Source organism: Electrophorus electricus, chromosome 15 (assembly GCF_041902795.1).
Source record: "Electrophorus electricus isolate QZ-2024a chromosome 15, ASM4190279v1, whole genome shotgun sequence".
NCBI lineage: Eukaryota > Metazoa > Chordata > Actinopteri > Gymnotiformes > Gymnotidae > Electrophorus > Electrophorus electricus.
Window position 1 is genome coordinate 3,768,434 of NC_137511.1, and position 24,067 is coordinate 3,792,500.

Below are 24,067 nucleotides of genomic sequence, written 5' to 3' on the forward strand. Positions count from 1 at the left end.
GCAGGCTGCCAGTGATCTATGGGGAAATAGAAACATGTTCTCTGGAGCGACGAATCACGCTTCACTATCTGGCAGTCTGACGGGGGAAACTGGGTTTGGCAGATGCCATGAGAACACTACTTACCAGAATGTCAGCAGTGACGCTGTAGCATTCTGGTAAGCAGGGATAATGGTGATCGGCTGCGTTTCTGGGTTTTGGCAAGGCCCCGTTGTTCCAGTGAAGGATCACGTTAACGCTTCAGCATACATTTCAGACAATTCTAAGCTTCCATCTTTGTGGCAACAGTTTGAAGGCGGCAATTTCCTGTCCTTAAAGACGTGATTTGACAACGTTGGTGTGGAGGAACTCCAGTGCCCTGCACTGAGCTCTGACTTCAATCCCACTGAACATGTTTGGAATGAAAGGCCTTGGCTGAAAATGCTGCTTGTGCTCTTGAACAAAACGTGGACTAAAGTGCATCAGCAGGGTCTCCGCAGGCCTCTGGTTCCTGAGCTGCTGTAAAGCATGCTGAAGGCAGGTAGGTCTGTGAGGTTGAGCAGGTTTTTTTCCAACTTTGAATGAAAAGAATACATTACATGCTACTTATTTCTTTCCATTAGAAAAAATAGTTATAGTATTTAAATATTATTCTAGTTAACATGTTACTTTTGCTTCACTTTTACAAAATCTCTTAATGAAGTGCAAAAGAATATAATAGTAATGATATAATAGTAATGCAGTAATTAACTATAAATTGGGTTTAAATGTTGCCCTGAGAGCAAATCCTTTTGATAAAACATTTACAGCCATTACTGTTAGAAAGTCTCAAGACATGTCTATGCAATATGTAAGCAAGTATTTCTTTAAGATAGTTCATTATGCTAAGCTAACAGAACTGTTATGAAATGAAAGAAAATAGTTTTATTAATTTTTGTATAAAACATGTGCCAACAGATGCCAACCCTTTTCATTTATTAATTAGAATATGGGAAGAGAGAAGGAGCCGTTTTATCTCCACACTGGACACACTCAGGAAGTAGCAAGGAATGTCTACAGGAAACAGTGGTGATCTTTTACAGCTGATGTAAAAGAAACAAGATTTAAGTCTACAAAGTCTAAAACAACTGCTTTGGTAATAGTGTTCAACTATTATCGACTACAAATAGCAGTTTCTGGAAGTAATGAATGCAGTTAATGAACCAACTTCAATGACACGGTCCAATTTCTGAAAGGTAATGTCTTATAATACTTTGTTAGTCATATCTGTACTGTGGGCTGTCAAAGGTTCTCCCAGCAGCTCACCAGTCCGATTCCTGATCATCCATACTATCCATGAGCAGGAGTTGGAGAGAGCATAACTGGCCCTGATCTCTAGGTGAGAAGGAGAGTCTCGTGTGCCTCTCCCTCTATGGTTTATTGCGATGCTAGCCAACTGAAGGCATATCTTAGGTTCTGTAGAGGATTATACACCTTCAGCAGCCTTCTCTCTCCTAGGTTAGTAGCTACATAAGGATTAGATATTGGGTTAGAACTTGGGTTAGGGTGGAAATTGGGTCAAAGTTCCCTCAAAAATATGTTTTAAGTAACATTACTAGATAACACACTACACAAATCTACCCTAACACTATTGGGAAGGCATCTGGAACTCACCCACAGTCATGGAGTCAGGTAGGCCCACAGTGACCAGCATACTGGACACAGATGCATCCTGCAGTGAAGCACTGGGCTCCATGCTGGGATGGAGAGAGAGAGAGAGAGAGAGACAGAGAGAGAGAGAGAGAGAGAGAGAAAGTAAAACAAATCGCCTGGAGCTCGCTGCAACTCCGTGAGATGCGTCACATTGGCAGAGCAGAGGGGTTACCTGAACTGGGTCTGAGCTTTCAGGTTCTCCGAGTCAGCGGGTGGACCTGAGCTCTGTGTGTGCCTGTGAAGTCCCAGCATCTCCACAGAGCTGGCAACTGTGAGGCGCAAAGCCACACATCTCAGTGCTGCTCATATGAATGGTACTTACACTACTGTGCACAGCTACATCAAAAACAATAGCACACAGGTTCGAACAATATTCAGGCTGGGTAACATAGATAATGCACACTTCGCAAGGACACGTGAACCAAATGGTTAGAATTCTACTGACCAGACGGCGACGAGGGAGTGAGGGCCGGCTGGCAGGGCGTGCTGCTTAGACGCTGCTGGGAGATGGGCTCAGATGCAGTGACGGGGATGAGCATGTCTGAGCTGTCGTTGTCAGTCTCCTTAATGATCTGTCTAGGACTCCATGTCGACACACTAGACAAGCTCCCAACCACAACCCTGAAGAAAGTGGGGAAAAAAAGCCTGCACGTGGTTTTGTCTGCTCTGAAAAGTGGTCATATATATATATGAGACCATGCACGCACACACTTATTTGTTTGTTTACTGAATTCATGTGCTTAACATAAACGAGAACTCACTGTTCTCCACTCTGAGGCTCCTCCTGAAGCTCTGGCTGGCATTTGCCGTAAAAATCCTCATCATCGTCTTCGTCATTGTCGACGCTCTTAGTGTCAGGGAAGAGGCCGTTCTGCGGTGGGGTTTCAGCCCAGCTCACGATGCCATGTTCGGCCTCGGGCAGCCCATTGTGAGTGGCTGGCGGCCCGGCCTGCTCCATCGCTCCCTCCGTGCTCTCACGGGCTGCCACACTCTTCCTCGCGGCTCCACCTGCTCCGTCTGCGCTTTCCTCCTCATCCTCCGCTCCCACATCCAGGTCGTCATCGAACGAGATGATGTTGGTGATTTTCTTCTTGCGGCGGCGCTCCTTCCTCAAACCCGCATCTAGGGAGCGGAACAAAAACCGGGAGGCTACGCGCGTTTCAGCGACAGAGCAGACGCTGGGACGTGGACGGCAGCCAAGACACGGAGACATTCCAGCCTCCTCGCAGCCATTTTAAAACACACGACAGCCACAAAAAAGCGGACGTATCGCACAGAGGAACTAACACAAACGAACGGCCTGTGTCTAAACAAGAAGTTGGACAAGAAATTCACTCTAAGCTCGTGGCTGCCCTGGCCTACCTGCGAAGGTGCTGCGAGGCAGTACAGGTAACGGGTCGGAGGGGCAGTCCGGGCGTGGGGCGAAGCCAGGCACGCCGCCCGTGGCCGTGCCGATCTCCCTGAGCAGCGTGCTGACGCCCTGCGCTGACTCCTTCCACAGGCTGCTCATGCCCTGCGTGGAGCCCTTTAGCAGGTGGGAGACAGATGGGCCAGCCCGAACCTGCCCGTTCAGGTCCGCGTTGTCGATGTTGATGGCGAACAGGATGGAGTTGAGGCCTGCTCGGGAACGGAGAGGAGCATGCGTTCATGTGTAGCTAAGGAAGGCTCGGCGGTGACCAAAGAACCAACCGACGGAAACAACTTATTTTTTCCCAGGTGAATGAACCAAGAAAACCTTTTTTTTTTTTTTTTTTTTTTTTTTTTTTTTTTTTAATGGCTGACACTTTCAAATGTTTCATTCCACAAGCTGAATACCAAATAATAGATAAGTGGTTGGAAAAGTAAAAGAATGACAGTATTTCTAGCAACTTTCACTTGCTTTCCAAAGATTTCAGTTGATTTCTAAAGTGAAAAGGAGAGGTGCAAACATCAGTGTAAATAAGGGCACTGACCTGCAGCCATGGTGGGCAGCATGCTTGCTCTCTCTTCATCAAGGATAAAAGCCCATTCTTCATAGAAGGCACTGAAAGACACATACTGCTTCACCTGGCATGCAAGCGATGATAGCACTGCCTTCACAAGTGCTTGCTCAGATGAGGATATCCTCCCAAAACTCCAAGTAGCCATGGATGGTTCTAGACTTTTCCTCATTCTTTTAACTATATACCTTTGCTGTTTGTGCTATTGTAATTAAGTAGTTATAGTGTTAATATATAGTTTGTGATTACTACCTGAATAATAAGCTTGGAGTTAAAAGGCCAAGCATAACAAATCAAATTCCAATGTTCCTGACAGGGCAGGTCAGAGCCGGCCAGCGCCGGTAGTTTGGCAGGTGGGGGCGGGGGTTAGGGTGGTGCAGGGTGGAGTGTGAGTTAGCTCGGTACTGGGCGGGGCCAGGTGGGGCAAGGCGGGGCGGGGCAGGGCATACCTGAGGCGGGGCCGGTCAGCCAGCAGTGTGTGCAGGGAGCGCTCCAGGGAGTGCTCGTTGAGCGCGCAGCGGAGCCACGCGCGCCCGCGGCCCAGCTCGGACGAGATGCGACACAGTGAGTAGAAGCGCTGTAGCTCATGCCTGTTCAGGTGCTCCTTCACGTAGCACCAGAAGGTGAGCTCTGAAAAGCAGACACACACACACACACACACACACACACACACACACACACACACACACACACACACACAGCACAGTTATGCACGGCAACACCACAGCTACAGCTGCTGGCATGTTAAAGGAGCAGTTTCTGTGACTTTTCTGAGCTAATTACAACTCATCATTTGATTTTTTACGAGGCTCAAGTCTGTGAGGACAGAAAACTAGCTACATTATGAGGACCTGAGACAAAGTGTCAGGGATTTTCTGTTCCTCATTCTCTAAGTTACATGAATATCTCTCAGTACAAGGTTATTTGGGGTAATATTCCAATTACTGTCCTTGCACAATCCACAAGACTGGTATGACTTTTTTTTTTAACAAGAAATTTGCAAAATGGTCTTGTGAGATAGAGCTGCTCTCAGTTTCAGTGGCAGGATAAATGAATGAAAATGGGGGGCCCCGATGTCTCACATCTGAAAAGAGAAGCCAGAGAATAGTGCACAACTCCAGTTTGAGAGCGTCTCTTTAAAAGCAAAGCAAGAGTTCAGATTCACAACAGACCAAAAAAATATAGCAGCATTAAAAAAAGAACAGAAAAGTTCATAATGGCCCGCTACTCCAACGTCTTTCCCACAGTATGTCAGTTCTGAAACATGCACCTCTTACAACCCTTTGATACAATTCTTACGATCTTTTCCTTGCACTCATACTAACAATGCCATGCTAACAATTGGTCTTACAGCATCTGAATGAGTTCTTTGAAAATTTCTGAGAACAAAAACAATGGCAATTCAACTGCAAAAACCCATGCAAAACCATAACTCCAGCAACATCTCAAAAGGGCTTTGTAGCATGACATCAACAACGCTTTGCCATGTTACAAACAAGCATGTAAAATTTTCCCTCAAGCTCCTTATTATAATCTCTCATTATATACTGCTGTGCATTGATAAGTGGTATCGTTCTTAGTCCTGCTGTTGCTTTTTAAAAACAAAACCACAGCAGGTGCTGGGAGTGAACCTCAGAGACAGCCCGTTTCTCCTTTCTGCCCCTTTTCACAGCTCTTGTTGCATAACCATCTGGTTTCAGAAGGCCTCTCGGCACCTGCCTTCCCTCTCTGGGCCCTCGGCAGCATCTGTTTCCGCCCTGGACAGGCCACAGCACCGCAGGTACCCTTTGTCACTAAAGACACCTCTGATGTGCTGCCTCCCAGAAATAGAAAGCAAGCCACTGATAATGCCAGCAGTTCATCAAGTGAATATCTGCAAATATAAAGCCTCTTAGACTCCATGTTTCTTGGGGGGAGGGCAGTATTTGGTAAGGGCTACATCATCAGAGGGCAAGCCCTCATTGTATACGAGCAGAGGACACATGATGCTTATCTGTACACTGCGATGAGAGTAAACCTGCTACCTGCTTCTGTCTTGCAGGTGAAGCCTGCGGCCTGCTTGATGGCGGCGGCTGTAAGCGCGAGGCCGCGGCTCTTTCTCAAGCCGTGATGAAGCACGGCCTCGAACTGGGCACACAGGCATATAACTCTGTGGAAACACACACACACATCAGCCAACTGTCTTAGGAACAAAAGTGTTAGGGCAACAAAGTACACAGCAGAAGCCTAGTGAAAAACAGTCAGGCCATGATCAGAAAATAAAAGCGTCCGTACACTGTCACATCTCAGTTATAGATTAACGTTTAAAAAAAAAAAAGATTAAACAAATACATAAATAATGATTCTTAACTGAAACCGAATCCTCATAAAAGAGAAATTCCATCTTACCTGCTATCAGAGTCTGACGCTATCTCCTTCCTTCCACCAAAGCGGATCTGGCACTGAACAGATATTAAAACAAAATCACCTTTCAAGATTTGAATGAGGTGATCTAATAGCCATTACAGTTTAAAGTTTAACATTTTTTTCCATTAATTATACTAATATTCTTGGCACATGCAGGCAAGCTATAGCTGAAAATACTTTAGCATTTAAAAGAGTTAAGGCAGAGATTATGAACTGTTATTAATAATTCAAGTCATCTTAGTTTTTGTACCTGTTTAACTGCATCCAGCAGTCTCTCAAGAAGGTGCTGTCTTTTCACATCATTTTGCTGTGTGCCTGAATGGTACAAGGTTCACAATACCCACTCATTTACATGATCTACTAATCTGTTAGCTCAAGAAATATGTCAAGAAATGTCAAGAAATAAGGCCTTTCCAAACTGACAAGAGACAAGCAAGGATGGCTAATGTTATGTTAATTTATATAATGTATAAATACTTTATAAATTTAGCCTGCTTATCAATAAAACCATTATGTACTTACAAATGTCATGCCAGTATACCACACACACACACACACACACACACATTTTGACCAAAGCACAAAACAAAAAGTTTGAACATTTAAGCCAGAGGTACTCAAATCTGGACCTCAAATCCAAATCCGGTCCTGGATTTTGGAATCCCTTGTGGTTTATTAATGTAACTGCTTGGCCACTTTGTCAACACACTGGACTCCTAGACACAGGGAGAGTGTATAATCTGTAGGACCTAGACCTTGCAGACTGTGATTTGAATGACTCTGATTTGGGCTATTCTTAAGTGTTTGCAAAATGTAGAAATGTTCACATTAAAAATCTAAGTAGGCTCTGAGCTCTGTTTAGCAGTTTACAAAACTAAGATTTTACAGTACATGTGAAAGCTGCACAATAATCTTCGAAATACAGGACTACCCCTTTACAGTAGAACACTCGGCCACTAGAAAAACAAAAGCGATGCAAACGCAGATTTAGTAAAGTGAAAATTAGACTCACAACAAAAAGTGAAAGTAGTCTATGCACTTTCTGAACTCAACTCGGTCCACCACAACCATTTACATGTGAAGGTTTTAAGCATAATACTATTTCACAGCGGATGTTACACGTATCAGAAAGCTGTTGTCGTGTGTGTAACTACATTAGGCAGCTGTCCTAGCTAGCAAAACAGCTCACTGACTCTGCCAGCCAGCTGGTTTAACTAGAGCAACACCGAAATGACAAGAGCTGCCAACTAAAAGTCCCAGAAAAAGTGGCATTTCTCTAAAACATCCATCACATTTGTAACTCACCGTTCATTCTGTCAATCCAAAAAACATGAAGATGATTCCTTTATTACACGACATGAATACAGTTCTTCTTTAGCTAGTTAGCCACGACAGCTGTCCCAGCCAAGGTTTTTTTCTTAACAGGATTGTTAACATTTTGAATTAAACAGTAGTAATTATTGTCATTAGCAATTAGCTGCAAATGCAAAAAAAAAGGACTCAAGAAGAGGTGGAGTACTTGGTCAGCTGCTTAGCTCGGTATATAGATGACAACAAAGGCCTGCTCAGACACCCAGTAATTATTATTATTTTTAATCAGTCTCGTTTTTAAAAACAGTGTGCGACAAAATCGTCATCGAGAGTGAACTTAAGGACTTGTCCGCCATAGCCTTTCTTGTCAAAGGGAGTTGGAAGTCCGGCGCTAGCATGCAAAGCTAAGCTAAGCTAAGATAAGCTAACTAGCTACTACATCTGGAACGCCTTTCATGTTGTGAGTCACCTGACGCACCGCGTTTGTCATATGACTATTTCGCCGGTTCGTTTTTTTTTGTTGGGTTTTTTTTCTTCCTTTTTAAAGTCAAAAATTATATCTAATTTATATCTAAATATATATTCTAAAGACTACCGTAAAAAGTGTATTTAGACTGTATGTTAAACAATGGAGCCCGTGTACACTGCTGAAAATATGACTTGAATTCAAACATTTTGGCTAAAATGTGTGCCTGCAATGTTAACAGTTTCTTTTTTTTTTTTTTGCCTTTTAAAATTGAACATAGCATTAATAACTATTCTATATCTAAAAATGGTATTTTTATGTAAACTGAATTATCTCGGACAGTAAAAAGAACTTCAGCACTGAGCTCCATCTCCTCGTTTATTGTAAATGGAAATATTGTATATCATCATGAAAATAGGAAAGAGGTCTACATTATTTTTCAACAAGATATACTTATATATAGATCACAGTCACTTCAGTTCAGGAGTGCCCAACCAAGTTTCTTGTACAGTTTAGTCCCATCTCTAACCTATCACACCTGAACTGGAGTACGGTATAACCGATAACGGCAAGACAGATCTCTAGCAGCAGAGCCTGGCACTCCATGTGCTCAGTCAAATAAATGACCATGTCCAAAATCACTGCATATAATAGTTCATTAAAATATACAGTAGACAGGCTTAGGCTACTTTGTTACCTATTGATTGGCCAGTGACTTTTGATTATTAAAAGATGTAGTCCTCATCCACATTTTAAGGAATGAAAATATGGTCAGTCTGGCCTTTCCTTAGTCTACCAGGTATTTAATGGCAGTTTTCCAGATGCATAACATTATGTCCTCCTTGTAGGAAGTGCTACAAATTGCACGTCTTCGTTGTGACCAACACAGTGGTACCTTCCTCTGTGGAGGGTAGAGGAAGGTTGGAGTTGTAGAGAGCATGACACATTCCCTCCATGTCCAGAGATCCACTGTCAGGTCCATCTGCATCATCAGATTGCTCAGTCGATATTGAGGATTTATCATTTGCACACATCTTTCGATCTTGAGCTGCTATTCAGAAATTTAAAAAATGGGATTTTACCACCATAAAATAAATTCTGTTTTGTAGGATTTGGCTGATGCAGAAGAATTGGGGGGGGGGGGGGGTATTGGCAAGTGGTAAAATTCTATAAATATAGAAAAATATTCTGACAAAATTATTGCATTTTAATTGACGTTATATTGCCCAAATTAAAAACGAACATTTAATACAACACAGTGAAACCTGTGTTTAATACTATACCTTTGGCTAATAGCATGACTCTGCAGGCCTTTTGACGTATGACCTGTATTAGAGTCAGCATAATGCAAGTGACAGAGGTCAATAACAGAATTATGAGGATAATGCGAAATTTGTTGCTCTGTGCAGCTTCACTGCCCGATACTGTGAAAGACAAAAAGGAATGAAAACCTTCTCAGACAGTAGTTCATGATTTCATTTGTTTTTCATTTTATTTAAAAAATATTCACGTCAAGCTAGAAACATTTCAATCAAGCAATGTTAAGCCTTCTCAGTTTTCTGTTTTGAAAACTCTGCTCGACCAGAACAATTTCTCAAACCTGCTTTTATTCATTCATAGGCAGCAAATTCTTTGTTATCTTTAACAAAATTCAATGACTTGCTTACTAGACTGTTAAACCTTCACCGAGTATGTACAAAAGCATTTTTATCAGTACTTACATGTGGAAGGCCTACAATATGTTGCACAAACAGTGGGAGGAGAGTTGCATCTACGGGAGCAGTGTTGACAATCATCGAGAAGCCCATCATAGTAATAGCCCTGGGCACATTTACTCTCAAACACTGGAGTTACGTAAAGTAAAAACCATAAGCAGAGTATCATCTTTCACTAAGGGCTTCGAGTCTACCCCATCAGAAGATGGGCCGCATTTATATCGGCAATATGTAAATAACCATAGAGACAGGGGAAGTCCCATTATAGTTGCACAAAAGTCATCCTAAATTGTTTTCTTTTTCCTTCTAGAGATGGTTTATTCTCATAATCATTCATGATAGAAACTGGAATCCCTTTTCTTAAACCACTCTCACTACAATGCAGAATGCAACAACTTACATTATGTATGTGTGAAATCATACCAATAGATTTTTTTTTTTTTTTTTTGGCACCATTTTTCCCTGTTAAAAAAAAAAAAAGTTAACAAAGATTTCTTTAGTGGAAAAGGTGCATGTTGTAAAAATGATATTAAAGAAGCCATTTTAATTCAAAGCATACACACAGATGGGCAGACAGACAGACAGCCAGCCATCCATACTCAATATCTTATTTTTAGAAGTACTTAGTCTACAGAAAACAAAACTGCAGAAACAGAGGGAGATATACAGCATATAGAACTGTGTATGCAGCAGCTACAGACATTTTTGTATAAAAAAGTAATCAAGTACAATACAACAAATGTATTCAAGAAACAATGTTGTATTAATAAAATCATGCACAATATTATAAATATACAGCATGATACACAGATGAATCCACATTATATCCAACATATTGTAGTCAAGTGCTTCCTTTACACTGGTGCAAGTTATTTTGAGGGTCTGTTCTTCATACCCCTGTGGGAAAAAGGCTGCGTTACAATCAATCAATATTCCGCACAGTGCAAAGTCTGCAACACATGTAAAAGATAAGTTTTTGTTTGATTCTGTCAACCAACCAAATCCAACCACAAGTGTAAAACCTGGGCAATAATTAACAAGCTGCAAATGTATCATGCAGACTGAAATAAGTGTTGTAATTATGGTAATTCACTGTTTAACATCTCAATGAATGTTGAGATTGTGGACGTTACCTGTATCTTAGATTCATAATGGCTCTAGGTTGAAATTGGTTGTGCTCTGTGGTTGCATGTTCGTATAGGAGATCATGGAAATGGCAGGTGGCTGTTCTGTCGACCTTGCACTGCTGGAGCCACATGGCTGAGAGTTTTCCCCTGGTCTGCTGCCTCTCCCGGGCTTCCTGAAGGAATTTCTGAGTCCACTCGAGAGACGGTCAGAGACACTACGCACGACACCAGAAATTCCTCTGTTCCTCCTATACAATGCAATGTCATCTTCAAGCTCTTCTGGAGACACCTCAATGTTACCAGTGTACCAAAATACCCACCAGATGAGGCTGAGAAAAATGATCACAGCTCCAGCATAGATTAAAAAGTCATGGAAAAAGACTTGCCAAAACACTCCCGACATGAGGATCAGGAGCCCAAAAACGTCATGGAACACAGCAAACCAAAATGCACATTTACAACGGCCAACTCCTTGACCACTTTTCTCCATGCTCATAATTCAAACTTTTTCTTTGTCTAATTGTTATGTAGCACTAAACTATAAATTAAATTTTTAGAAATATTCATTACCAGATAGAGAGCAGATACGTGTGACACAGGCACTCTGTGTATGCGATTGAAAATGTGGCATGTCCTCTAAACATGGGCAAAGGGCATTGTAAGCGCAAAAACCTTTGGCAAGGACCAGCTAAACAAATTACACCCTTATCTTACATTACAGGACAAGAAAACTCCCGGCATGCAAGTGATGATTTAACAGTAAAGTTAAGTACATAAAAGGTGGTGAGATGTCTTATTTAAAAAACAAAACAAAAAAAACAAACAACAACAGTCAAAGCAGCTATCAAACATTTTATCCATCTACTTAAAGCATCACATTAATTCCCTATGCAAACAGGCTGCTGGCTATTTGATCATAACTTGGCCTATATCTTTCAGTCAGTCAGTCTCACTCATTCCACATCTGCAGAGGGATCGCTCGTCTTCAGCCCTTTACGCTTCAGTTTGTCTTTGATGATGGGCAACCACACCACTGCAACTATAATGAACATCAAGCCAATTGACAAGCACACAGGTCCCATAACTTGTGGAACACCCCCTACCTCATTTACATTAAGCAGGTACAACACAACAGCTGTACATAAGACCATTGCTCCGAGGACCATGACAAATATGGGTTTGTGGTAGTACGTCCAGACTGGGCGAGGTGCAGGTACAGGATCCTGTGCAGGATACAAGGGACTCTGAACTGACTCGCCCGTCACGCTGGTCTGTGGAACCTCACCACTGGAAAGCATCCTGACGGAACGCTGAAAATATCCATCATCACATACATGCGAAAAACCATGGAATAACTTAATTCCTATAGGACCACATATTTAAGTAAAACTTGACATCTTAGCAATCATGCACACGTTCAGTAGCCTACGTCACAACTTACCTGAACGTCTGTGGGTATACTGAAACAAGTCTTTTTCCTTGATTTCAGCACCTCAGTGTGACAACATAAATAGTGTTCACCCTAAGTGCATCTGCTGATGTTCTGTTCAGCACTGTGGTTAAGACGAGTGCTCACCTGAGTGCTTTTGCACTCACAGTATTGAAGAGGGAGGGGCATGACAAAGCTCAACTCTGCAAGCAACACTGCTGCTCATTGCCTGTCTGGCCATTATCCTACAGAACAATGCCCTCAGAGAACACAATTCAACATAGCAATGCCTTCGAGTCTTCATCCCCTTTTATAAATAACTTTTTGGCACACTATTCAGAAAATGATGGGGTGGGAGAAGCACAACAATCAGGCTCTTTCAGTTCATATGAACATACAAAATCAAATGGTATATATACACCTACGCTGATGACAGCCTCAAAACACGCTGCCATCACACTGAAAAACAAAACAGCAGCTGGTCCAACACAGACCAGAGGTTCCAGTATGCCCCACAAAAAGCCTGTAATCCAACACTGAAAGCTCTATGGAAGGTATAGCAAACACAGATGTGCATGTTCATGAACACGTCACAAAGATATGAAATAACTAAATATTGTTTATTTCTTTTAAATCTACAAATTGGCCTTGTAGAACACACATGTACATGGGGCAGGTATAAACAAATACCAGACAAATATTTATGCACACACAAGTCCTTGGACATGGAGGGTTTGAGTGAAAAACACTGACGCAAAGCCAGGTGCTTCAGGCAGAAGAACCTTTTTTCTGCCTCTGAGCTTGAGACTTAGGTGCTTTTTTCCCCAATTTTCTCTGCCCCCGTTTGCCCTTCTGACCCATTTTGCGTGCAGTCGGCTTGGGTGCCTTCTTCGGGCCTTTTTTGGATGGGGCCTGTAAAATAAAAATTGGATTCTTTTCAATTGTCTGCAGGCCTTAAAGTAAAAAGTGTTTCACTAGAGCACTTCAAATCTGACACATTGATGTATAGAGACATGTAGTGACCAAGTGCCACTCTGCAGGAGAAGAACAAAAGCACCCACCTCCAGCTTTGGCTTTTTGCTTTCAGACTCAGCAGGCACCAGCTGTGGAATCTCCTCTTCACCCTCCTCCTCAGTTTCCTTCACTACAGCTTTTTGGTCATTCTCCTTCCTCTTTCGAATGGTTTTCTCTGTGATTTTTTTCTTTGACGTTTTTGTGCCCTTTAGATAAAAACGGTGATATAATAAAAGGGATTAATGTAATGCCATAACACGTCTTCACAGTGCCAGGGCAAGGACAAAGCAATAACATACATACAGCTTTTCCCAATAAGGACTATTTAGCAATCAGCAAACAAGCCTATAACTGCAGCAAACCTGCATTATTTGAACACATCTTAGATTATCAGTTCAGCTATACGCAGCCTCTGAATAAACAGTGTGTTTCCAGAAGCGGTTGTAAAAGGCACCTCCAACACAAGGAGGAGGCTTGTTAGAATGAGTGCCCTTACCTTTGCCAGTCTGGCCTTCTTCAGCTCCCCCTCCAGCAGAGTGAGGTGACTCAGGTCTGAGGTATAGATAGGCAGAGCCACAGAGGTGTGAGACTTCAAGTGAATGACTTTGATGCATCTTCCTTTCTGCACAAAGGAAGCAAAACATTTAAAATCTCAAAGCGTTATATACATTTCCAACTTGGAACCTTTACACAGAAAGATTAGGATTAATCTTTAAAAAGTGAAAAAATACATTTGAATGTATTCATTAAACTTATTTAGCAATACATTTTTATTAACTCACCATGTGCAGCTTTGATGAAATGGTGGTAACTGCAGTGTTTATGTTCTCAACTATTTCATCTGCAGTCATTCCTGAGTGTGCTACCTGCACCATGCTTTTAGGGGAAAAAAACACTACGTTAATCAGGACAATGGGCAAACAGCAACGTTTTTATTTGGTCGCAAAAATAAATGTGTCACAAGTTGTAGGGACGAGCTCCAATGGACAGAGAGACTCATCTGGATACACTCTGAGTTTCTCTGGCACAAAGTTAACCCATGCCCAACACGTAGGCAGGTGGAATGGGTTTGCAGAAGTGCTCTTTGCAAATTGCAGACAGGAAATGATGGCTTTACCAGCAGGGGCCTTTCTTTGTGACCTTGAGAGTGGTGCCCTGAATGAGGCGCTCCATGTCTCTGGCCAGGTGTTTACTCTCCATATCCACAGACAGAGGAGTCCTGAGACACAGAACCACACCAATGTAAAGGTTAATATTACATCAATTACAGAGCTAATTTAAGTGATTTTTCCACTGAGATGGTCAGAATTTAAAAGACTAAACTGAAATTTGACAGCCTCATGTAAAAAAATATACAAGACACAAAGTAACTTTACAATATGAGAATTTTTAAACAAGAGCTTACTTCTTCCTCTCATAAAAATGCTTCCCAATGTGGGAGGGTAAACGGTGTTGAATACGGGCATCCGACAAAAAGATGTTGAAGTTGCCAAGTAGTCTCCTCTTGGCTTCAAATGGCTTATATTCAGTTTTCAGAACTTTGAAGGGAATCACCTAACAAAGAGAAAGGGGAAACCACAAATGAAACAGCACTACAATTAGCCAAAACATCAATTAGCAAACACAGCAAAACAACAGATGACTGTTTCAGGGGTTGTAGGGACAAGACCCAACAAGTTCAGGTACTCATCTGGATATACTCTGAATTACTTTTGCACCATTTCCCCTCCCACGTCCCTCACAGACACAGAAGGACAGGGTTTGCTGGAGTGCCAATACAAAACACTCTTCCCATCACTCAACGCACATACCTCGGGCGTATGTTTGACGCCTCTCGCTGCGAGTAATTTTTTGTAGAACCTCTCGGTCTGGTCTGAGGTCATGTTAGGCTCATCCCGCGTGAAGAGGCACACCTCAACGGACTCGTGACGGAACGGATGTGGCAAAGGACTGGGGGGGATAAAGCACAGCAGTTGAACAGTGTGAGCAGAAAAACAAGGGCTACATCCCTTACTGTAGTTAACACGTGCTGCACTGTTTGCAAGTGAAAGAGCACGCATGATCAACCTTTCCTGTGTGGTCTTGCACCATGTAACAATTGCTACGGAACACAGAATATCACGAGTGTGGAAGAACCAAGCCGAATAAATTTAGATGCAACGAGAGGGCCCACGAGAACACGGGGCACTAATGCACATATTTCATCATGATCATTACACTTCTCAACCAAGGAGAAAGGTGGGGGCTACTGTCGCAAGCAGAGCCACAAATTGCTTACATGCGAATGTTCTGATCTTGTTTTGGGATCTTCCACAACGTGAGGAGAAGACCGATTTGCTGACTTTCTTTCAGCAGGGAACTCTGGGATGACGTGCTTTTCAAATAAGCCTGCAACGCCTGCACTGCCTTCTTCACCTGCAGTAACGGGTAGAAAGCACATGTTTTATGGTAACGTCCTTTCTGACAAAGATAAAATCACCATGTAGCACTGCAGATATCAGTCAGACAGGCTGTTCAGTACTCATCTACTGCCATCATTAGTAATCGTGAAAGGGGGGGGGGAAACAAAAATCAATAGCTCGCCTAAGCACAGACTACATTAAACTTCACCATAAAAGCAGCATAACCCAACCGTATTACGTATTACGAAGGACAACAAACCTTTCACCATTTTCATTAGTGTCTGGGCATTTGACATTTAGCCCACAGTGAGTTGGGTTATTTATTCCCTTATGGACAACAACTTTACACTAGGTTTGCTAGCCAGCGTCATAACACAAAGCACGTTAAATGGAGCCCAGATAGTGAGGAGTCCTGCAGTATGCGCTTTCCTGCGGAGGTTCGTGGAACCTCCTTCATGACTGCCTTCCTTCCTCCGTTATGCTGGGATGAACTAAGACTTAAAAAAGGAACTTTTGCTATTTTACTAGTCGCCCGAATCATTACATTTACTCCAACTAGCTAAGTTTCGTAGGCTATAAATAAACATTTGCTCATTCGAGACATTCCTTTCACTGGACAATAAGCAGGTTATCCTACTGCCAGCTACCGCTATGAAACATATTTAACTTGAACGGGCGTTAGAAACATATTTAACTTGTGCCATAAACATTGTTCGTTAGCTAGCACAGCTATCCTTGCTAGCACTAGCTAGTTCGAGACAAACCAGGTTTTAGGTATCTAGGTGGCTAAGCTGCATTTTTTAAATATATCGGACAAGACAACCTAACATACATACAACATAACATTCGCTCAATGACTAATTAGAGCAGTCATCAAATCCAGAAAATACCTGAAACAGGTCGAGAGCAACGTCTCCTAACGAAGGCTCCATGGCGCACGTGTGTGGAAGGCCTTCAGAACGCACGCGCGTGTGATGTCACTGCGCCTTCCATGGCGAAACGCGAGAACGGGCTGACTTTTCCAAAAGTATTAAATGCTCTAAATCTTCATGGATGATGATGATGATGATTATTATTATTCGACATACTCGGTTAGGCGTAAGATTTGAGCCTTTCAGAAAACGGCTTTTTAAACATTTTAAGCAGTTTTTATGCAACTTGTATGCCAAAACTGAGCGTTTTTTTCCCTGAGATTCGAACTTTGTGATATTTATACTGTTATTGTATTTTTCTCCTTGCAATGAAAAGAAATAGTGCTCATATTACCCTTTGTAGTGCTTGTAGTGCACTAACAGCAATAAAACAAAACGCGCATTCAACTGATGTCCAGTTTGAAATATTCAATTTTAGATAAAAAGGGAAGAAAAGTGTGGAGCGTAGTGTGTTACCTCATCTAAATAACACCCACGCTAAAACATTACGTGTATTTGCTACAAATCAAGCTCGAGCATGAGGCAAACGTTCCTAAGTCAGGACGATGCCAGGCTCGCGCCAGTCCAGCAGGTGGCGCTGCTGGTAAAGTGCCTCCGCGCTCTAAACATGTCTCACATCAGATCGTTTTGATGATTTAATGACTGATGTCCAGCGGGTACATTTCACAAATACACGCGGATGGCAGGTACATTTCAATCATAGTTTAAACAAATGTGATCTATTCTGCTTTGAGTACCTTTGTAGGATTTTCCAACTTTTCCTGGGTTACAGTCACAAGTTGGGCTTTAAAATGCATCAGTGCAAAGCCACAAAGTAATAACTTTTTAGCATAAAACTAAATTAAACTACAATTCACATGATCTGTTTAGTGATAAAAGCCAACAGGAAAGTTGAAATGATCAATTGAGGTTTTTATTTAGGAAGGTTGATGTTAAGATCCCTGGCAGGAGTATAGAAAACAGTTGATCAGATACTGAATTATAAGCAACTGTAATATTACAGTCATTTTATATGTGTCATTTTGTCTCTTTAGAGTAAGCAATTTCTGATTTTTATTTGAATAATCTCTGTCATGTGGGATGCTCTTTGGCTATGTTTAGACAGTAAGCTCTAATGGAAATTATTCTCCGATTGGATCCATGTGTTTATTAAAAATCTCCAGATTGTGATCATTAACTAAATCGCATGCACAGAGCAGAGCTGTAATGATTCCTGAAAAACACATGAACTGAATGTCTGATGTAGGCATTTGTCAGATGCGAGATATTCGAACAGAAATAAGATGTAGATACCTGCCTAAACTCTGCTCTACTATTCCTGTGCTTGAGGTCCCCAACCAGTCTGAAACCGCCTGACATCACAGTATGAGGAAAAAAGGCAATGCCGCTGACTGCACATGGACCCTGTGTAGTGTCAGTGGGGTCAGCTTTTAATAAGATGATTTCTGAAACAGCAAACCATCACCAATTCCTTAAAGATCCAGGTGAGCTTGACCTCTGTGGCCATTTTTTTGTTTGTTTGTTTGGTTTTTTTAAGTTTCTTCTATTCCCCAACATTTTAGATTTCACCACTGTCAGACTGTTCGAGGACTGTTAACAAAGAAATGGCTTAAATCCTCCACACGAGAGAGCAATTGAAAAGCCATCAGTTAAAAGACGTAGGCCAGTGGAGAGCGCCTGGCTTTAAACATGAGGCTACATGAGTGTCATAGCTGAGCTCTCAATATGAGAAGGCTGTCACACTGAACTTTTGTGGGGGGGTTTTGTATGATATTGTTCTTCCTAAAACATACTCTCATTTTGATATTGTCCTTTTTCAAACATATTTCTCTCATTTCTCTTCGATTTATCTGCAGTAAGAGAATGGAGTAGAACAGAGGACTCTGTTTGGTAGACACCTGCGACCTCTGCGTCAGACCGCAGCGCATCAGAACGGCGGCCCTGCCCAGGATTAGTCCTTTTCTGGTACCAGCTTCAGCACCTTGCCAATAGCAATAGTCTTACCTGCAAAGAGCAAAGCCTTCAGTTAAACTGCATTCATTCACACTATGGATTGTTACTTTCTCTGTAACAAAACTCATATTTTGACCAATTTTAAATTCTCACCAACAATTCCCTGCTTACAAGAAAGCTCAACGGAATGTTTTGACTCTCAATAACAATGTATTTTAATGCAAATAACACTGGGCTGGATTACTGAAAAAACAAGAATATCTAAGATTACTTTAGGATAGTAAAGATTCATTTGATCATTCTTCTGTAGGTAAGGCTAGAGCGATATAATGCTTTTTGGACACAAACTCCCATTTGACCACAGATGATGTCGCCAAGTTCTTACCCTCATCCCTCAGAGTAAAGCGACCCATCTGTGGAAAGTCCTTAAACGTCTCTAAGCAGATGGTTCCGGCTGTTCTGAGGCGGGCAATGCATACTTGGTCTTGTTTGACAAAGCGTGGACGGGTCTTGCTCTTCTCTCCTGTCTTCTTGTCCACCAGGCAGATTAAGGCCTGTCAGGATAAGAGCAACATAAGGAAGGCACAAGGTTATGATTTAATCAGGGAAGTACACGAACATCTACATGTTACGAGTAGACCAACATCAGTGTCTTACTGTTATCTGCACTTCTTCTATGCAGGTATGGATGTGTAGAACTGCATTGTAACCTGGACATATAATGGATTTGTGTTCAATAATGACAATCTGGAAAACAAAAAGCAGAGCACAAAAAGTGAGGCAAAAACATGGCCGACGCTTGCTCAGACAGTACCTCCAGTAAGTGTTCTACCTGGGCGTCGAACGTGCGGCCGGAATGGCAGAGGTTCTCGGCGTTGCATAGGATGAAGCCTGGTAGGATCTCCTCTTCTTCAATACCCTTCAGGCGCAGTTTGAGGTTCTCTCCAGGCCCGGCGTCGTCCGTTTCCAAGTCATCAGACAGCAGGCTCAGCACCTCCACAGTGTGCTGGGAAAAAAACACGCATGGACACGCACAGATCCAGAGTCACTTGCATTCAAATTGCTGGCCAACGGAGGAATAAGTACTAATATCACAAAACCCCACACGATCCTACTCTGTTTGGCATCATGATGAGCTGCTGTGCTTTGCTAATCGTGCCAGATTCCAGCTTCCCAAGGACCACAGTGCCCATATCCTGCAGAGGCAGTTAAAATGGACAAATCAATCAGTCACATCAAGATAAAAGCACAGAAGCAAAAAGCATTTACTTCCTGCTTTGGTCATAATTGGACTATGATTTTGCATCATCTCATGGCTGCTTATTGCTGTTCAAATTCTGAGTCACTGTCCCAAAAGTAGTGCAGCACAGCTGCTCCAATTAACATGACCTTAATCGCATTACACTTATTGCATACAGCTCATAGCTTGAGCATGCTGGTTTCATAATCCGTTTCTTATTATGTCACATTGAGAGTATGGCGCTTTCTAGCAACTTATGAGAACCAAATTTCTGGGTATATTTCAGGTAAAACAAAATGTAGCATTTTCTGCTTTTTGATAGAAGAACAATAGTTACAGTATGCTTACACACAGGAGATCAAGCACATTTAATTACAATACCAGTCTGTTTCCAAAGATATGTTAAACAGAAGTTATTACCTTACCCTGTACTTATCTACAATGGGCAATCTTATGGGGCCATCACTTGATCTGTTGAAATTTGGCAAACTGTCCAGGTGTGGAATAAATGGTAACCCCCTAAAAAGGAGTCAAGAGCACAGGTAAGGCACGTTGTTTCAAAAATGACTTATAAAACATTTCCATTCATTATACAAACCATCATTTTATAACACCACAGTGGCAGCCAAAAGCACTACATTGATAATTATGGGAATATGTGCCTTGGCTCTCTACTAGCTACCAGCTTGGGAGACTGCACACTCTTCCTCCACAACATGTGACGCCAAGTGCCCATCTTCCCAGCTACAACTACTCAGAAGATCTCAGGATGAACACTAACTGCTCGGTCTGGTCGATATGACCTGCTCTGAGTGGCTGTCAGGACTCTGTATGGACAAGGGAAAGTTCACTTACGTATACCAGGGACACAGCTCTGAAGATTCCTTTAGGTTGGCTCCTGTCAGACCAGAACAGGGCATGAAATGGATATCTTTCTTTGGGTTAAAGCCCACCTTCTTTAGAAATGGCACCAATTTCTCCTTACATTCCTCATATCTGTGGAGAATAACTCATTTGAGAAGAAAGTCCCAACCAAAGTAAAAACAAGCATAATTAAATATTTTTAAAAAGTAAAAAGTATTGTTTTTTGTTTGTTGCATGCAGGGAACTTGATGTCTTGATTTCATTATGAAAAGGAATCAACCTTTATTTACCTGCCCAAGCTCCAGTCTACAGTGGGATCATCCATCTTGTTGATGAGGACTATCAAGTGCTTTACTCCAGCAGTTTTGGCCAACATGGCATGCTCGCGAGTCTGCCCTCCCTTTTCGAAGCCCGTCTCAAACTCCCCCTTTCTGGCCGAGATAACCTTGCAACCGAGAAGAAAAATTTAAATTAAAATAGAGGAAAGCAGCTCATTGTGAGAGGAACAATGAAAAAGCAGACGAAAAGACCATCCCTGGCATTTTTAGTGCAGAGGCAAAGACCTAACAGATACCAGATTCAGTCTCTACACTACGACATTCTCCCTACAGCTGCTGACCTGTAGAATTGAGGTGTCAGTAGTAAAATAAACAATATAAGAAACCAACCAGCACTGCCAAGTCAGCCTGTGAGGCCCCACCAATCATGTTGGGTACAAAGCTCTTATGGCCCGGGGCATCCAGAATGGTAAAGTGCTTTTTTTCTGTTTCAAAGTAAGCTCTTCCCACTTCAACCGTTTTGCCCTTGTCTCTTTCTTCTTGGTTTGTGTCTAAAGCCCAGGAGAGATACCTGCAAGAAGTCACTCAAATGTTAGCCCAAAAATACTTCAACAGCCATAAGAAATGTTTATTGTAATTTCAAATTGATGGAGACAAAGGTTTCATAATTTTTTGCATATTTCAATAACAAAGCATTCTTACCACGTCTCCCTATTCTTCTCTTTTGCTTCTCTTTCATATTTCTCCAGGGTCCTTTTTTCCACCATACCAGTCAAATACCTGAAGGAGACAGCTCAGAATCCACATACTGCCTTTTATTCACATTTTTGTTTAGATTTTCTTCATGTTACAGCTTTGCTGGTTATCATTACATGACCGTTTCAGTTGTTCTTGATAATGTTTTAATGACAACATATTTATACATTAAAATGATTTATGTATAACCCACATGATCTGTCCACCAATTGTTGACTTGCCAGCATCTAAAATAAAAAAAAAAAAAAAAGAGGACAATGACTGCAACTCACTATTTGTTCTCTAAACAATAGTTCACTTTCCTGTGATCAGAGTAATAAGTAAAAATACAGTTAAGTGGAAGCACTGCACTCAAGACGCACCCACATGTCCAATGAACACCACATTAACATGCTCTTTCTTCGGGGCATCGGGGGGAGGAGGGGGCAGTTTAGGAGTGGGCATCTCTTCATCCTCCTCCATCGTCTCATCCTGAGCGTCGTCTCCGAGGGCTCCGCCCTCCTCCATGGCCCCACCTCCTGCCACCGCCTCCGCTGGCTCCCCTTTCTCTTCCCAAGTCTCTGCTGTGCTGGCATCTGTTTCCCCATTCTCCACTGTGGCTGGAGGGACAGCACGAGATCCCAACCCATTTTTAGCGACACATTCCTCTTAAATTAAAGGAACCAGTCTCAGGTCACTGATACAAAAGCAACGCAACATTTACTGTTGACATCATGATCTCCCATATATTTAGACATGTAGTCTTCTCATATTAGACTACACAAAGTGACATCAGATCAAAAATGAATAATAGGCAAACGGAAATCTAAGCAGAAATAACAATAATAAACACTGAGGTAAACAAAATTTCATTCCTCCTTTCAAGCAGCAGTGTGACAACTACTTCCAGTCCTTATAGCTCAATTGTTTCACAGCTTTGCTGTGGATAGTCAGTTGATCTCAATGCTCATCTACATCTGCACTGGCCCAAAATAAGCAAAGAAATGGATGTTGGGAGAGGGGGGATTGCTACTGACATGCAATTCTGAATGCCGATTGTAATGCAATTAATACCCTGTTCAAGCAACTTACCGTATTCATATTAGTTGAAAAGCATGCCATGTACATCTCTCCATGTGGCTCTCACTGGCCAATCAAGGTTATGCACTGCTGTGTCACATTCTCACATTACTCCTGAGAGCACAGTGAGGTGCTCAAGCGTTCTGCGTAGGCAGCTGTTTTGAAAGATGCTATGGCAGCCTTCATGCTCATTGTGGGTGGTGTGTAAATATTGGTCATATTTTTTACAATGCAAAATTGTATTATATATATATATTTATTTATTTAAATTTTATTTTTTTATATATTATGCGCCAGGTCTAGGGAGACATGAGTCTCCTGATGCAACCAAAGAGTGCTGGTCTAAGCTCAGTCACAAAGACCTTAAAGTCTCTGGACTACTTAACACGCCTTAAATAAGCATTATCTGACATTTTAATTAACCTATTAATCAGTGGAAAGGTCCAACTACTTGAGGGTTCAATAAATATAAATGTGCTGTGTATTGGTTCAGAAAACGTATGTTTTAATAAAAACAGCTATAGGCAAAAGAGCATTAAAGCAATGGCATCATTATCTTTTTGGAGACATGACACATTCCAGTTATCATACACACTGCTTTTCATTGTTGCGACATGCTCCAATTGCCAACAGCATGAGGGAGAATGCCAAAAAATACATTACTTTTGAGGTATTCCACTTTTTTTGGTTTTTAAAGAAATTAGGTTAATGTCAAATATTGTCATTTTTGCTTTGAATATAAAACTGCTATGGTCACTCAATGTCTGGAGAGTGGTGGCTGCAGAGGGAATGTCTATAATATGAGTACATAGCCAGGCTTATGTAACAACTTCCCGTTGGCCTCTCCACAGTGAAACTAACACTAATGGAAAGTAGTAGTGCAATACCATAATCCATAGGAAGAACTGATTTGCCACTACTGAAGACAAAAGTACAGTTTTGCTCAGCTCACATCCATTCAAGATTCTGTAACATACCCGTTTGCTCTGAGATCTCCATGTTTGCAACTGTATCTGTACCTAAGGAGAGAAACAGGGGCTGTAACTAAATAGCTAAGACTGCATGGCGCTCTGGTGATGTTAGAGGCAGCTGCTGCCTCAGTTCAATTTGTAAAATAGTGCTTGGCCAAGCTCCTACTGTAAAATTACAATCTCCGAAAGGTTTAGATGTAGGTGGGTAAATTAAAGATAGTTTAAAAAGAAACTGCTACCGTCACTAATTTCTGTCATGATGTGAATTACTAAATACAACTATTTCTCCGATAAAATGATTAGTGTTCACTGAAATGTTTTCCAAAGTACGATCTGTTCACACAAGGCAAGGAACAACTTTACCAGTAATTATCCAAGTGCGTGGTTCCATCACTCTAGCAGGTGGCTTGCTAATACTCGAGTGAAATAGCTGGGCGTGTGCATGCATCTTTACACAACATTTTTCCAAACCATGTTTACACAACGAAAGCCGATA

At 41.8% G+C, this 24,067-nt stretch overlaps 4 protein-coding genes and 1 non-coding gene across 11 annotated transcripts in view; all 5 read right to left on the reverse strand.

The window, feature by feature from the left end:
- Positions 1 to 7,836, reverse strand: part of snx29 (sorting nexin 29) — a 66,702-nt gene extending 58,866 nt beyond the window's left edge. For 2 of the 4 annotated variants that reach the window (XR_014117232.1, XM_081697853.1), the window contains exons 1-11: positions 7,360 to 7,836; positions 6,305 to 6,369; positions 6,037 to 6,089; positions 5,673 to 5,797; positions 4,098 to 4,278; positions 3,622 to 3,692; positions 3,032 to 3,286; positions 2,431 to 2,818; positions 2,115 to 2,290; positions 1,842 to 1,938; positions 1,631 to 1,713 (exon numbers count right to left, since the gene is read on the reverse strand). Coding sequence is in view for 3 of the 4 variants with exons in the window: in XM_081697853.1 (XP_081553979.1) it covers positions 1,631 to 1,713; positions 1,842 to 1,938; positions 2,115 to 2,290; positions 2,431 to 2,818; positions 3,032 to 3,286; positions 3,622 to 3,692; positions 4,098 to 4,278; positions 5,673 to 5,797; positions 6,037 to 6,089; positions 6,305 to 6,369; positions 7,360 to 7,366 (1,501 nt within the window). In the remaining variant the exon portion in view is untranslated. The remainder of the gene's footprint in view (positions 1 to 1,630; positions 1,714 to 1,841; positions 1,939 to 2,114; positions 2,291 to 2,430; positions 2,819 to 3,031; positions 3,287 to 3,621; positions 3,693 to 4,097; positions 4,279 to 5,672; positions 5,798 to 6,036; positions 6,090 to 6,304; positions 6,370 to 7,359) is intronic. The other 2 variants (XM_027006018.3, XM_081697852.1) reach the window with 2 other exon arrangements.
- Positions 7,837 to 8,191: 355 nt separating this feature from the next.
- Positions 8,192 to 9,749, reverse strand: tnfrsf17 (TNF receptor superfamily member 17). The gene is made up of 3 exons (XM_027006086.3): positions 9,553 to 9,749; positions 9,115 to 9,255; positions 8,192 to 8,879 (listed from the first exon to the last, which is right to left on the reverse strand). The coding sequence occupies exons 1-3, from the start codon at positions 9,713 to 9,715 to the stop codon at positions 8,686 to 8,688; spliced, it is 498 nt and encodes a 165-aa protein (XP_026861887.1). The 5' UTR covers positions 9,716 to 9,749; the 3' UTR covers positions 8,192 to 8,685.
- Positions 9,750 to 12,703: 2,954 nt separating this feature from the next.
- Positions 12,704 to 16,551, reverse strand: rsl1d1 (ribosomal L1 domain containing 1). Its single transcript, XM_027005980.3, has 9 exons — positions 16,409 to 16,551; positions 15,395 to 15,531; positions 14,928 to 15,066; positions 14,522 to 14,670; positions 14,234 to 14,335; positions 13,899 to 13,992; positions 13,613 to 13,738; positions 13,164 to 13,322; positions 12,704 to 13,014 (listed from the first exon to the last, which is right to left on the reverse strand). The coding sequence occupies exons 1-9, from the start codon at positions 16,448 to 16,450 to the stop codon at positions 12,871 to 12,873; spliced, it is 1,092 nt and encodes a 363-aa protein (XP_026861781.3). The 5' UTR covers positions 16,451 to 16,551; the 3' UTR covers positions 12,704 to 12,870.
- LOC113574903 (small nucleolar RNA SNORA55) lies at positions 14,067 to 14,197 on the reverse strand. Its single transcript, XR_003410364.1, has one exon. It is a non-coding gene; the product is annotated as a small nucleolar RNA SNORA55 (small nucleolar RNA).
- A 790-nt stretch (positions 16,552 to 17,341) lies between the features above and the next one.
- The window catches only part of gspt1 (G1 to S phase transition 1), a 7,589-nt gene continuing 863 nt past the window's right edge, over positions 17,342 to 24,067 (reverse strand). The window contains exons 2-14 of one of the 4 annotated variants that reach the window (XM_027006067.3): positions 23,578 to 23,619; positions 21,904 to 22,140; positions 21,735 to 21,768; positions 21,488 to 21,565; positions 21,176 to 21,356; positions 20,798 to 20,952; positions 20,499 to 20,639; positions 20,069 to 20,162; positions 19,519 to 19,599; positions 19,236 to 19,409; positions 19,061 to 19,150; positions 18,789 to 18,957; positions 17,342 to 18,454 (exon numbers count right to left, since the gene is read on the reverse strand). In XM_027006067.3, the coding sequence (XP_026861868.2) occupies positions 18,402 to 18,454; positions 18,789 to 18,957; positions 19,061 to 19,150; positions 19,236 to 19,409; positions 19,519 to 19,599; positions 20,069 to 20,162; positions 20,499 to 20,639; positions 20,798 to 20,952; positions 21,176 to 21,356; positions 21,488 to 21,565; positions 21,735 to 21,768; positions 21,904 to 22,140; positions 23,578 to 23,619 (1,529 nt within the window). In that variant the 3' untranslated portion in view covers positions 17,342 to 18,401. Of the gene's footprint in view, positions 18,455 to 18,788; positions 18,958 to 19,060; positions 19,151 to 19,217; positions 19,410 to 19,518; positions 19,600 to 20,068; positions 20,163 to 20,498; positions 20,640 to 20,797; positions 20,953 to 21,175; positions 21,357 to 21,487; positions 21,566 to 21,734; positions 21,769 to 21,903; positions 22,141 to 22,612 lie in introns of those variants that run through there. The other 3 variants (XM_081697855.1, XM_027006068.3, XM_081697854.1) reach the window with 3 other exon arrangements.